Raw genomic sequence first — 15605 nt, 5'->3', positions numbered from 1 at the left:
CAAATGGCTTGTCCGTGTCCGCTCCACTTATGCAGACTGTCCTCTATGGGCAGTTGGATGTAAATGGACTGCGTGTCTACACCGGACAGCCATCCGATCCGCTAGACCAGGGGTGGGGAACACTTTTTCTGCCAAGGGCCATTTGGGTATTTATAAAATCATTCGGGGGCCGTACAAAATTATCAACTTAAAAATGGGCCTGTTATATTTGGTCAAACATTTAACTCACCCCTAATGTGATGGCTGCAACTGCTTCTCTTTGGTGAGGTGTGTGATGTTAGCTGGTATTGATGATGTTGCTACTCGCAACTGGTTTTCCAGGTTTGCGTCGGTCAGTCTGACTCCAGCTCTGCGCTGGAGGAAGAGGTGATGTTTCCTGTATTGGTCACAGGCGGAGTGCATTTGATATCACTCTGCCTTTGACTCATTCAGACTGTCAGAACGGTGCCGGAACAATACAGGAAGCATCAGATTTCTTCTGACAGATCAGCTGAGAGACACAGACTCAGCAGCACGGGGGGCCGGACCAAATGGCTTTGAGGGCCGCATACGGCCCCGGGCCGTAGGTTCCCCACCCCTGCGCTAGACGGTTAAGGAACGGATCCCCCATCCATCTGTTTTTAGCGGATAGGATGGGAGTGGATGTCGGCAGATGTCAACGGACACATGTCATGTCCATAGGGAACAATGGATAGTCCAATTGGGTCCACATAAAAAACTGACAGACGGACCTGATCGGCACACCCATGTGAAAGGGTCCTAAGATAGGTAACCGCTAAAACCAATGATTTTTTTTTTTTTCAGCTATCTGTAGGGAGAATTCTTAATGACCACAAATGAAGACCACAAATGAAGGGAGCATTCTTCCCATTGACCATCATAGTTCATGTACTGTGAACTGTAGATAAAGTAATTATTAGCAGGGATTCCCTGAGGCCAAAACATTATTTCAAGGGTTCCTGGACGTTACAAAGGTTGAGAAAGACTGCATAAGAGTGTTCAATACACTTTCAATCTTTCATAGGGTAGGGTATGACACCAATGAGTGACTGTGGGTGACCAACCCAGTGTATCACATTCATTTTCATGAGTTGCAAGATTTTGAACAGTCAAGAATTTCTCCTTTAGTAGAACCAATTCTTGGGTAAAACACTGACACCATGTTCTAAGGAAATTACCAGCAAATTTCCCGCAGTGATGGAATTTTTGCAAATATTACTGGCTGTCATCAAGCTGACCCTTAAGCTGCCCTACCAGATGCTCTATTGGGTACAAATGATCTCACAGATCGACATACTATTCAGTCATAATAAAGAGAGTAATGTATAAGCACGCTTTTAATGATTAAGGGATCTTTTTGCTAATAGCTGATCCAAGCCCCTGGATACTTATCCAAGTGCACACAAATCACAAATATTGTGTTTCTGGAGGAATGGAGTTATATGATTTTGTTTACAATGAACACATAAATGGACAAAACTAGCACTATACAGTAGACACCTATGGTATTTGGGACTTAATGGTGCCTAATGCAGATGTTCATCCTTTTATGCTAAAATCTTCTCTTTGGCCCAGTACTGGCAGCTCCTGTAAAATACCATATGCACTTCTGGGATAATCTCCTACAGTTCTATACTGTATTAGATGCAAGCAGCACTAGAAGCATACTTAAAACTTACGCAGAGTTGTTATGTCCCTAATCTGAATATTGGATAAGTTAAACCGGCCATAAATCCATAAATGATGAGACTTTGTTTCCTGCAACCCGTGAAAAAAATCCATTGTTCCCCCCCCCCCCCCATCAACACTGTCAGTGTTGATGGTGAATGCTTCTTACGGAGCAATTTTGTTCTCCTGGCGGGGAGCTGTCCCAGGTTGGAGGAATACACAGTGATTATCGCTAGCCGCTGTAGCTACTGGAAATTATCTCATGACAAATCTCATAAAAAATCCAACATGCTGTTTGTACCCAAGTTGATCAATCGATCAACTTGGATACAATCAGTCTGCCCATACATGGCTTGAATCTCAGCCCGTCCCTGCTGAGCTGGCCGAGATTCGAACCGTCTATAGCCAGCTTCATGCAATTATGAGAATAATTCAAAATACAACTTATCAATGTGATCCTTTCATAAACCAATCCCTAGTAAACAGACTAACCCACAAAATGCCTTGTTGTTTAATGTTAGCTACACAAATTCCTCTGCATAACAAAAAAATGCATTCACATTCTATAGTATGCAGTTTAAGGACAAAGACCCCAAGTCTAACAAAGACCCCAAGTCTAACAAACACATCCTTTGATACGTTTCTCACCTAAAAATGTTTAACAAAGAACTCTATACAAAGAGCTAAACACACAATCAAAATACTTATATATTGTCAGGAAGAGCAGAAGACTGCTGTTTAGGGTTAGGGAATTATAAACTTATAGTTCAGAGACTTGGTCCAGCGTGTCCATAGGTTAAAGAGGTTGTAAACCCTTACATATTCCCAGTGAAGTGGCTATTCTCAGCTGATACACAGAGAATAAAAAATCCTTCTAAATAGGTTGTACCTGTTTATCTGCATTGTTTCCATCTCTACACCTGTTCAAAGTGCAGAATTTTCTAAAGCTTGTCTGAGCTGTCATAAAAAGGGGATGGAGAGCTAACGTTACACCCTGCAGAGCTCAGTGTGGAGAGTTCTGAGAGATGATTGGAGGGAAGAGACACACCCTCCTTCACACAGCACACGGGAACAGAGCTGAGGCGGTCTATCAGCTGGAGCTCCTCACATGTCACCTTTTATCTCTTGGTGTCAGGAAAACTTGTCAGGAGCGATAGCAGAGGGACAAAGCAGCAGACGGAAATGGCACTTAGTGCTCCTAATTGAGTAAAGTAAACACTATAGAGGGATATGCTTTGTTCGGTCTTACTGTTCAGCAGCCCCCTTCTACTAGACAGGAAACCGGGGCTTAGGAGTCTATTTACAGTAAACCCCCCTCCATTGCGGGGGTTACGTTCCGGACCCAGCCGCGAAAAGTGAAAGTCTGCGAAACAGAAAAACCCTATTAAAATACACTGTAGGCATGTTTTTTTTTTACTTTTTAATGTACTTTTAAAAGCATTTTAAGGTCTTTAAACACACTTTTAAAACAATAGAAACTCATTTAAACACATAAAAGATACTGAGAGACATAGCAAGATCTATGAAAAACACAAAAATATTTAATTTTTAATGATTTATATAGTAAAATAACATTACAGAAAAAAACGCAATATACCGGGACCGCGAAAACTGAACCGTGATGGAGCGGGGGTTTACTGTACACAAAACTGGAAAACAGAAAATGGAAACAAAAGCAGAGTTGTTGCCAATATTGATAAAGTATTATTTTATTATCATCCCAGACTTATCTTTTTACACCCCTGATACAGTAGATGCCTTACAGTTATCTCCAGCCTAAACTGACTTTTACAGTCAAAATACCTTTTTTAAAGGTATAAGGTATAAAATAAGAACTTTACTGCATTAAAAAACCCATTGATGATTAAATATTAAAGTAAAACAAGATAATAAAACACAGAAACAAAATAAGGTGAATTGAGCAAATTGCAGAAGAATAGTGATACAAGAATCATCCAAAGATGATGTGATGGAGTACAGAACAATGTCTTGGGTATCCAATCGATTTTGAAACCCCCTAATACATATTCTTTTTTCTTTCCTTATCTGTATTTCTAGGTGAACCTACTTATCCTCCTAGTCACTCTCCATAAGATGCTTCGCTCCTCCTCTGTTCTGAAGCCAGACTCCAGCCGCTTGGAGAACATCAAGTAAGGATTTCCAGTAACACCCTAATCCCCATCATCACATACAGTATATAAGGACAGTTATTTACTCTATGATTTGCTATAGCATACCCTGCATCTGTCATATTCTTGACTTTTAACTAAATTGCAAAACTTTCAGATGTATTGCTGATTAGTAAAGTCCACTGATTTTTTTTCTTGAGTATGGCAAACTAAGGAAATTAAATTAAAATGGCCATAAATTTTCTGTTTTTTTTTTTTTTTAACTTGAGGGATGAATTATGTTCTTGGGCTCTTCAGGTACTGTGTTCTACCTTAAAATGTAAGTGTAGGTGTTGAGGTCTTGGGCCTAATTGAGAAGGTTACAGGAAAGAATCTCACTCTATCAATAACACATTGTTTATTGTTCAAAGGCATACCAGATCTCTCCATACAACTGACCCGTTTAACTCATACAATTTGCGTAGCAATGCTATGGGCAATTACTAGGCAGTGGAAAGAACCACATGTACCATTCCCACTGGTCACTCACAGAATTGAGGACATCAGATATACGGAAGGATATCATCACACTATAACATATACTAAAAAAATATACGACCAGAAATGGACCCCTTGGTTCCTGTAAAAGTGTGCCCAGATAACCTAAGCAAAAACCATTATTAGATTCCCGTATGTGGAGTAAAACTAGATGGATCCCATCAAGCACCTCAAAGAACAAATAAATCATTCCCAAGTAGTAGACAATATGGACGCCCCCTCTAGAGGGTGTCCAATAGAATAGTTCAATTTTTTACCCCCCACATATCCATGTTTGTCATGTTAGATTTCACTCCGGTTGTCCGGTTACGCATACATGATTAGGTAAGACTCCTATTTGAGTTTAAACTCCAGATAAGTAAAGATCACCTCTCAAGAAGATAAAATAAGAAATGAAAGATTATACTCTGGTAGTTTACATGTGCAATTTCCATTGTTATATATTGTATAATTCTTACACTGTACTTTTAAAGTTCACTGTGAAAATGACGTTGTATAATTTTCTATATTCAATATTAATAAACGTTTATAGTCAAAAAAAAAAAAAAAATGTAAGTGTAAGTTTTCTGATGTTTAATGATGAATTTATTTGTTCCCATTTCAGGTCATGGGCCTTAGGGGCAGTTACCCTCCTCTTCCTCCTCGGTCTCACCTGGGCTTTTGGCCTCCTGTTTATCAATAAAGAGTCTTTGGTCCTGGCGTATCTCTTTACGACCTTCAATGCCTTGCAGGGCCTCTTCATCTTCATCTTCCACTGTGCTCTCCAGAAGAAGGTTAGCATGCAACCCGTAGATTTGGTAGCGTGTCATGCCGCGAGTCTCACAAATAACAGAGGCCTAGCGGAAGGCTACACCACTGCAATTATGCTCTGTTGAAATCTAGAGAACACCTACACAGGGAAATCATTGACCTCTATGCACTTCATCATCTCCTGTAGAGCTTCTCAACACAAAGCAACATCTTGTCAGAGCTTGACACAGCAGTGCTCAACCCCAGTATGCATTGCTACACAGGAATTGAACATTCCTGACTCCACCACAAAGACAATACCAGGCAAAATCTGATGTATATTTAAGTCACGATACACATTATTATACAAAACTTTGTTTCAGAATGGCACCTTTCATGATTAAATATCTGGTGCTTTCTGTCTGTCTCTAATACATCAAGAACATTGTGCTAGTGCCAGTGTTTCTCTATGACTCCCCGCAGAAGGCCTGTCAGTCACTGTAAATTGTCTCTTCGTTACCCGGCCCCATTTTTCTCATTTCCCCTATAATTACACATAAAATGTTTTTTTTTTTTTTTTTAAATGTAAGAACATGGTCTCAAGCTGAAAAAAAGCATATTTTCTACAGTACATTAACTTATTATTCTACGTATGTAAATTAGATTTGGAATCTATCCGCTTCTCCCACAAAACAGTAGGCTGCCCATATCACATTATGGGAAAACGGAGCTAATATCAAATCTAATAAATATTCTCGTGCTAATTGCAACATCATTTAACCTTTGCGTGCTAATATTTGCTTTTCATTTTTACTGTAATACGACTAATCTAAAATCTTTCCTGCCATAAAGAAAAAAAAAAAACAGTGCAATAGCTATCAAGCAATGCTTTACTGAGTCTGCAGTGGTTTACATTCTAAATGATTTCCAAACACATAATTGTAATAATATTTTAATCAGTTTTTTTAGGCGTGCTTCGCAGTGTGAGCACATCTTTTGCTGATCTTGTGTTTATGTACACCTCCTGGTTAAAGAAAATGTCCATGAAACTTAGGTTGTAGTGAGACTTAAAGGTATTAATTTAGACTTCACCTAGTGTGCCACCTGCTTATAATATCTGGTAATGCAGTGTGCCTATACTCTATACCAGCCTTTCTCAACCTTTTCGTCATGGAGGAATCCTTAAAATAATTTCCTGTTTTCCAAGAACCCCTGCTAAAAATGGTTATATCCACAGTTTATGGTACATATGCATAATCAGTAAGTTGTAGAACGTTTTAAATAGGAAAATAAAGAATGTGATGTTTCTAAAGTATTTGACACCCAGGACGGATATTTTTTGAACACCACCAGCAGGATACCACAAGATTATTTTCAAATATAATCTTGAAATGCAGTTAATATGGGTTGATGAAAGGAAATACAGACAGTAAAAATGTTAACGTCATCCAACATTAGTGATCAGTGTAAAGCCCCGTACACACGCACCGATTGTTGGCCATAAATTTTCAGCCAACGTCCGATCGGCCGATTCTCGGCTTGTTAGTATGATGCCGACAACCGACTGCGACTTTTCGGCCGAACAAAATCTGGTGTGTATGCTATAAAATTTTTGTTGGCCGTCACCAGAACGGCCGATTGTTCATCAGTCAGTAGAGATTTTGGCTGACAAAATTCAGATGACCAAGACTGGGCATGCTCAGAGAAGAAAAAACACACGAAAAGTAGACCAGAACATGACATCACTTCTGCAGTTGGTTGTTGTTGGCCGACAAAATTCGTGTGCAGTCTAGAGCACATTTCAACCAACACAACAACACTGGACAAAAGACGGCCGATCGGTCGGCCAACAATCGGTGCATGTGTATGGGGCTTAAGATTGATCCATTAAATTGGTAGTCAGAGGAATTTAATTATCAGCCTTCCTATGATCAAGGAACCCCCAGCATCTTCAGGAGGATCCCTAGTTGAGAAAAGTTGCTCTTAACTATCCTCCTCTGTAAGCACCACTGTAGCTCATCAGCTATACTTTAAATGTGTGAACAATTAATGGATTTTTTTGTTTTCACATGATGAGGTAGGGCTACCCTCATGTTACTGAATAGACCTCAACCAGATTTGTTTTTGTTTTTTTCCAAAACCTTCCATAATTTCTCAAAAAGTATAGTGTATTAAGGGGTTGTTGTATAAGACCTAGTTTACAAAGGCATCAGAAAAAGGTGTTTGACGAGGGCTTTTCTAGCTTAAGGGATGCTCACCAAACTCTTCCCAATTTTGATTACTGTGTCCAATTAGTTAGCAGGGTATATGGAGGGCATTTGTATTTGGTAATGTAAAAAAGCATTGCTTCCATGGTTTATTGGGTGTTGTCAGTTACCAAAACGTGACAAATGCAGTTCCAGTAGAATGTGATTTTAAATACTCATTATGCACCTATGTAGGTTTTAACAAGTGCTTGCAAAGCATTATATGCTGGGTTTAAGGCTGCTTAGAATCATGAGCAAAGCTTCGGAGGTCACAGTTTTGAAATGTATACTGATGCTTCTAGCGTTTAAAAAGCACTCGACAAGGTGTTCTTTATCAACACTTGTGTAAATGAGGCCTTAAAGCATAGAAAAGAGTGGAGGAGCGGTGGATTCTTCTACCCATTTTTTTCACCCAGGGTCTTCAAATTAAATATAAAAATGTGTTTAGCTGTAAGGGGAGAATCTTAGTGTGTCCTTTTGTCCACTTTTATTGCAATCAATCTTCAATTCTTACAAAACTACAGAAAAATGAAGCATAAAACAGATAAAAGTTGGATGTGTAGGAGTCCTCAGTAACCAATGACGCTTGAATATATATTCTTACCATAAATGTTATCAATCTTTAAAGCCCCTCAAACTCAGAGAGAGGATGAAGTCAGTCTGTGAATGAACTGATATTTAGCCTAAATTTATTCATGATAAGCTAGAGATAGTGACAGTACAGGTAAGCAAAGATCTCGTTTTTGTTAACTACCATCTAAATATTACTTGAATAAATACACACATTTACAGTAGTTTAAATAAAACAGAGTATCGCTCCAGGTTGGCTTATACTTGCTCCAGCTCATTACTGATGTTCAGTAATTCCAAAAAGATGGATGGTGGCACAACGAAAATTCCAAATGACCTAGCACATGTTAACGTACACATGAAATAGGTCCTCTTAAGAATTTCATGCACACTGACACCTAAAGTGACACTAAACTCTGGTGTAGAAAAAAAAACATTTTATTAAAGTATGTATTCTTAACTCAGAAAGGTTCCTGCTCTTAGCCTTCTCTAAGTGCCAGTTCACACTCTTCCGACTTGTCAGGCGACTTGGTCGCCTGACAAGTCGTGCTCCATTCTGTGCAATTGGAACCGTTCTAATAGGAGCGACTCAAGTCGCTCCGACTTAGAAAAAGGTTCCTGCACTACTTTTGGCCGAAGTCGGAGCGACTTGCATTGACTTCCATTATGTGAAGTCAGTGGAAGTCGCGATGCACGGCGACTTCATTAAGTCGCCCCGAAGTCGTGTCGCCATAGTGTGAACTTACACTAAATCGGCAAAATCGAAATTCCTGTAACAAATTGGGTACATTTGGCAAGTAAGGGGTAGGTGCTTTTTCACTCTTCCCCAATGCCCATGCTAGCAAAAATGGGGTGAGGTAAAGCATAGGTGATATAACTTGTGCTTTGGTGGAGGTGACATTTTGAAGTTGCCCCTTGTAGCAAAAACATGTAATGTTGTGAAATGTGGAAGTGGTTGAGAGGGGTGTGGTTGTTTTTATTTACTGTCTTGATGTTGCAGGTGGAAGTGTCAGGGCACAGGTCAGTGAGTGAGTAGGGTTTGAATTCAAAATGGCTGCTCTGGTCAGAAGGATTACAACTACAGTTTAAACAGCCTTCATTGTGCCCTGTCTCCACAGGTACATAAGGAATACAGCAAATGTCTGAGACATTCATACTGTTGTGTGAGGGGTCCAGGAGCAGAACACGGAACCTTGAAATCGACAGTCAACAGTCGATACTACACCCAGAGCCGTATTCGCCGGATGTGGAATGACACTGTCAGAAAACAGACAGAATCCTCCTTTATTGCTGGAGACCTAAATAGCACCCCGACTCTAAACAGAGGTGTGTACAACCACTCAAAGTCAAAGACATATTCAGTTGAAGAATTTAGGGCACAACTTTTTTTATCTGACACATTGATGTTTTGTGAGGCAGGGCAGTGAATTTATCAATTGATCATACTCTTTAGCATCCTAGGTGCTCCATTGGAAACCTCACCTTTTTCGTTCTGACTATAGGAAAAGTTACCTTCTACAAATACAGCTGTGTCTACACTAACCTATATAATATTAGAACATTTCCTAGAAAACACTGTGCATACCAAGAAATTGTGTAAAGGTAAAAAATTCATAGTAAATATTAATCTGTATATCTGATGGATTCACTGCCCTGACTTGCAATATTCAATTTGTCAGAAAGTTGAACTTGGTGATTGTATTTGAAGATATGCTTTGAATTTCAATTAAAAACAGGGCCTGACTCTTAATAGACAACCTGACTCTTGTTTACTGTCCTCCAAGGCACAATGGGTAACCACTTACTGACGAATCCTGTGCTGCAAAGCCGTGTAGGCACCAGCCCGTATAACACACTTATCACAGAGTCTGTGGGCTTTAGTCCATCCTCCCCTGGATACAACACCACTGGTGAGACATATATATTGTTATATATTGGAGAGAAATATATATATATATATTTATATATAAAACAAAGTAATATGTGTATAAAAGCCAACATGGATTTCTATAGAGGCTAATACTTACCTGTGTATAAGTGAATCTCCTAAAATGTAGGTTGACCTAAATGCAGAAAATGTATAGTTATATACCTCCTAGAACATCCCAAGATTCCCCAAACCCATGAAGCTTTAATATGCAATAGCAATTGTAGCTCTTAATTTTCTTTCTCTGGGTATTGGAGATCCTGAGGTTCTCTAAAAGGCATGTGACCATACATGCAGATGCCTTAAGTGCCTTCTTTACAGATGTCCCGTCATTTTAGGAGTTAAGATGAACAAAAGTTTACCCTAACTTAGAATCAAGGTTCTCAGTGGCCATTGTACAAACAAATTCTACCAAAACTAAAACTGAATTGCTTATAAGAATTGCTAATTTTTTTGTAAATTTTAATAGCCCATTTTGATTACGCCCTACTTCAAAAATGAAATCAGCCCACTTTTTCAATAAAGTTGTTTATGTCTATTTCAATCAAATTAGAGTTTTCCATTAACTCAGCAGCAAAGCCATATTTGATACCCAGTGTAATATGCAGAAACCATTAATTCATTCTGCAAAGTCATATCATTTTACCAAACATGTGTGCACTATATAGCCATAAGTTTGTGGATACTTGTTCATCACACCTATTTGAGCTTGTTGGATGTCACAATCTAACAATGGGCATTTATATGGAGTTGTCTCCTCCACCTTATTCCTAAAGGGGCTATAACAGACTCCACTCTTCTGGAGGGACAAGATTTTAGAGCAGGGATCCTCAAACTACGGCCCTCCAGCTGTTGCAGAACTACACATCCCATGGGGCACTGTAAAACCCTGACATTCACAGACATGACTAGGCATGATGGGAATTGTAGTTCCTGAACAGCTGGAGGGCCATAGTTTGAAGACCCCTGTTTTAGAGTGTATCTTTTGGAATTTGTACTCATTCAGCCACAATAGGTCAGGTACTAACGTTGGACAAGAGGACATGGCTTGCTGTCTGCACTTCATTCCAAAGGTGTTGAGTAGGGTTGAGGTCAGGACTCTCAAGGTCACTCAAGGTCCTCACCACCAAATCCGTCAAACCTTGTCATTATGGACCTGAAATTGTGCACTGAAGCACAATCATACAGCAACAAAGGCCTTCACCAAACACTTTCCACCTGATTGGAAGTGCACAGATGTATTTAATGAATTTGTAAGCTGTAGCTTCAACAGTACCCTTCACAAGAAAAACCTAAAAATACTTATGGCCATATAGCGTATGTCATTTCTCCTGCAGAGCCAATTTTCAGCCTAGCCATAGATGTGAGCTTGTGGAAATAAATTTAACAACCATACAATCAATCTGTGGAGCAATTGAGGCATGAGCATTCACAATAGTTCCTGTGGAGTCTGCCTAATTATGCACCAGGAAGACACACCTGTTGCCAGCTTTACCTTGGGGAACAACAGTGATCATCCAGAAAATTATTTTTTTAGATGATCAGGTTTCTCATAGATTCCTCAACCAGGGGCTGTCTGTTGTGGTCACAGAATTTAGTATAGAAAAAAGTTATGCAGTTGATTCCCAATCCAAAATTGCAAGATTGAGCTACAGCCATATCTGATGTTCATTCATAATACAGATGTACACAATTTATCCTGCAGATCTAAAGGACCATATGTGGTGGCCAGTATATTAATATTTAGTCATAATATTCTTAGAGAACAATGTTTGATACCTTGTGTACTATCAACAGAGCCCTATCTTTCACCCTGTAGTTCAAAAGTTATGTAGAGCAGTATGTTTAGAGCCAAAATATTGGTTGCATTAAAATGCAAGTACAATAGCAATATAATGAGCTCAGCTTTAATTGTCTCCTATCATGTTGCCAGCACCATCTTCCTTCTTTTCCTTCACTAATGCTGACCATACACTAGCCTAAAAATCATTCGTCATTTGGTCCATTCGTTCGTTCGTTTTTCATTCAGTTAATGGGCACAAATAGAAAATCGTTTTTTTAACTTTTCAGAGCTGAAAAATCAAAGGAACAGTTTGGAAAATTCTGCCAAACAAACGATCAATTGAAAGGTTATTGTGTTTCTCGCCAAGCTGTTTGCACTAGGCATATGTGACAAAATGAAAGAAAACGGATTCATTTATGCCCATTGAACGATTTATTGATCAAAATTCAGTCATTACATAGATGGCACGATTGTCTGCTCTCACAGCCAAGTGTTCTTTTTTTCTAAAATGAGTTTGAACGATTTTTCGTATAGTGTATGGCCAGCATAACATATATTATTTATGTTTCTCTTACCCCTCGTCACATTTTGACATATAGTTTCCTCTTTTCTTTTCTACATCATTATATCTCTGTACCTTCAAACTAACGATGTATCTCTGTCTGTCTTTCTTACCTGACTTTCTCGGTTCTTCTGTGGTGGGAATACAGGAACATTCAGAGATCCCAGTAAGTGCCTCATTTAACCTTCCTAATATTCTGCTACTGCTAATAGTTTATAACAAATGCAATTAGCACTTGTGCTCCAGACAGGAGCCATAGGGTGTCACCACACCAATGCACTACTCCACTGACCACCACTACACTTATGAACTACTCCACTGACCACCACTACACATATAGTTACATAGTTACATAGTAGGTGAGGTTGAATAAAGACAATAGTCCATCTAGTTCAACCTGTGTAGGTGTGTGTGGCTGTAATCATCTCTCATACCCCTGAATGTTCTGATCCTTGAGATGTAAGTCTAAGAGTCTTTTGAAAGCCACCATACTACCCGCAGAAACCACCTCTTGTGGTAGAGAATTCCACAATCTTGTTGCCCTAACAGTAAAGAACCCCCCGCGTTGCCTGAGGTTAAAACGCTTCTCCTCTAATCGCATTGTATGCCCTCGAGTCCTCATGCAATCCCTTCGAATGAACAGCTTTTTTTCTAAGCTGGGATACCCATTAAGATATTTATAAATTGCTATCATGTCCCCCCTCAGACGTCTCTTCTCCAGGGAGAATAAATCGAGCGATTGTAGACGCTCTTCATAGTCAAGGTCCTCCAATCCCCTAATTAGTTTAGTTGCCCTTCTCTGGACTCTCTCCAGCTCCAACACATCCCTCCTGAGGACTGGGGACCAGAACTGGACGGAATACTCCAGATGCGGTCGGACCAGAGTTTTATAAAGTGGAAGGATTATAGTCTTATCTCTGGAATGCATCCCTTTCTTTATGCATGCTAATGTTCTGCTGGCTTTGGCAGCTGCCGCTTGACATTGCATGCTGTTTCCTAATCTATCATCAACCAAGACTCCCAGATCCTTCTCCATTTTTGATTCCCCCAAGGGCTCCCCTCCTAACGTGTATTGTGTTTTTATGTTTTTAGTCCCCAAGTGCAAAACCTTACACTTCTCCACGTTAAACCTCATTTGCCATGTCGTTGCCCACTCCGTTATTTTGTCCAGGTCATTCTGTAGGATATCTGCTTCATGTTGTGAAGTTATTGCCCTTCCCAATTTTGTGTCATCTGCAAAAACTGATATCGAACTACTGATCCCGACCTCAATGTTGTTTATGAATAAATTGAACAAGGTTGGTCCCAAGACTGAGCCTTGGGGGACCCCGCTTACCACCTCAGACCAGTCTGAGTATGCGCTGTTTATTACTACCCTTTGGACACGCCTTTTTAGCCAGTTCCGTATCCAAGAGCAAACCCTGCTATCGATACCTGCAGACCTTATTTTATAAATTAAGCGCTTGTGGGGAACTGTATCAAACGCCTTAGCGAAATCCAAGTACACCACATCCACTGGTCTCCCCCTATCTAGCTCACAGCTCACCTCCTCGTAGAATGTTAGGAGATTGGTTTGACAAGAACGCCCATTTGTAAACCCTTTAGCAAACTCTACGATATAGTCCCTTATCATCCCCTCCAGAAGTTTACATACTACTGATGTCAAACTGACAGGCCTATAATTTCCCGGGATAAGCCTCTGGCCCTTTTTGAATATTGGAATCACGTTAGCTTTCTTCCAATCCCCTGGTACATCTCCTGTCCTAATACTGTCAGCAAAGAACAGGAACAGTGGTCTCGATATAACTTTACTGAGTTCCTTGAGTACTCTCGGATGTACGCCATCCGGTCCTGGTGATTTGTTTGTGTTAAGTTTATCCAGCCTTTCCCTGATTTCCCCCTCTGTTAGCCATAGTGGCAAGTCCTGTGTATTACTACTAACCATACAATAATGGTCAGTGTACCCCTCCTTTTCCTGTGTAAAGACTGACGAGAAAAAAGCATTCAGCACGGTTGCTTTTTCAGTGTCCTCTGTAACCATCCCCCCATCATTGTTAATTATGTGTGCAATATGCTCTGCCTTAGTTTTTTTGCTGTTGATATATTTAAAGAATTTCTTTGGGTTTTTTTTTTACTATCCTCTGCTATTTGTCTCTCAAAGTTGATTTTAGCCATCTTGATTTCTTGTTTACTTTTCTTATTTGCCTCCTTGTATTGCTCGAAAGCCGATACTGTGCCCTCTGATTTATACTTCTTGAAGGCCAATTTTTTCCCCCTAATAAGTTTTTTGACGCTACAGTTTAGCCAGCCAGGTTTGGCTTTGTCTCTTCTAAATTTATTTCCCATAGGAATGCACTGCAAGATGCCTTTGCCTAATATGTTCCTAAAGCATTCCCATTTTTCCTCTGTGGTCAGGGATCCCAGGGTTTGGTCCCAGTTTACCCTTTCCATCAAGGAGTATAATTTTGGAAAGTTTGCCCTTCTGAAGTTTAGGGTTCTTATGTTCCCCACTTGCCTTGTTATATTGTTATTTACACTAAATGTGATCATCCTGTGATCGCTAGAGCCCAGGTTGTCCTGGACTCCTACCTCCGAGATTATGTCTGGGTCATTAGTGAGCAATAGATCCAGGACTGCGTTTTCTCTGGTAGGGGAATCCACCAACTGTGACATGTAATTATCCTGTAAGGTTTCCGTGAATAGACGGGCCTTCTGTGAGTGTGCAGTCCCCTCTTCCCAGTCAATGTCGGGATAATTGAAGTCCCCCAATACGATGACTGATCCCAATTTTGCCACTTTACCCATTAGTGCTAAAAATTCCAGCTCTACCTCCTCCCCTTGGTTAGGTGGCCTATAGCAAACCCCCACAATTACTTTCCCCTTTTCTCCTTCCCTATGGAGTTCAACCCACACAGATTCTAAATCCATGCTCATCCCATCCGTAATGTCACTCCTTTCTATCACCTTTATATTGTTCTTGACATAGAGACATACCCCTCCCCCTCTTTTTCCTACCCTGTCCTTCCGGTACACCGAATACCCTTGGATATTGGCCAGCCAGTCATGTGAGGGGTCGAACCAAGTCTCCGTTATTCCCACAAGGTCTATGTCCTCCTCATGTACTAACATTTCCAACTCATCCATTTTATTAGCTAGGCTCCTGGCATTAGCATATACCCCTCTTAGTTTTACGGAAGTTAAGCGCAATTGGCGGTTATGTTTATTCCTGTTTGGTCTGAGATTTTCCCGCACAGACCTGCCAATTGACATTGTGGACCTACTGTCGCTGCTGACACTACAGCTGCCTTCTGTCCTCTGCTCCCTCCTGACTGACTCTACTTCTGAGCCCTCCCCCCCGTCTCCTAGTTTAAAAGCCCCTCCAACTTGGTGGCCATCTTTCTCCCCAAAAGAGCTGTACCGTCCCCATTAAGGTGCAGCCCATCCTTACTAAAGA

At 40.3% G+C, this 15605-nt stretch overlaps 1 protein-coding gene across 7 annotated transcripts in view; it reads left to right on the top strand.

The window, feature by feature from the left end:
* ADGRL1 (adhesion G protein-coupled receptor L1) overlaps positions 1-15605 on the top strand; it is a 617999-nt gene that overhangs the window by 596319 nt on the left and 6075 nt on the right. For 5 of the 7 annotated variants that reach the window (XM_082254817.1, XM_082254816.1, XM_082254821.1 and 2 more), the window contains 5 exons: positions 3727-3818; positions 4939-5107; positions 8998-9205; positions 9664-9789; positions 12300-12317. In XM_082254817.1, coding sequence (XP_082110943.1) covers positions 3727-3818; positions 4939-5107; positions 8998-9205; positions 9664-9789; positions 12300-12317 — 613 coding nt within the window. The remainder of the gene's footprint in view (positions 1-3726; positions 3819-4938; positions 5108-8997; positions 9206-9663; positions 9790-12299; positions 12318-15605) is intronic. The other 2 variants (XM_082254819.1, XM_082254818.1) reach the window with 1 other exon arrangement.

This window comes from Pelophylax lessonae (assembly GCF_965119305.1).
Source record: "Pelophylax lessonae genome assembly, chromosome: 4".
Classification (NCBI taxonomy): Eukaryota; Metazoa; Chordata; class Amphibia; order Anura; family Ranidae; genus Pelophylax; species Pelophylax lessonae.
The sequence above is the reverse complement of the archived record's forward strand: the minus strand, read 5'-3'. Positions and strand labels throughout refer to the sequence as shown.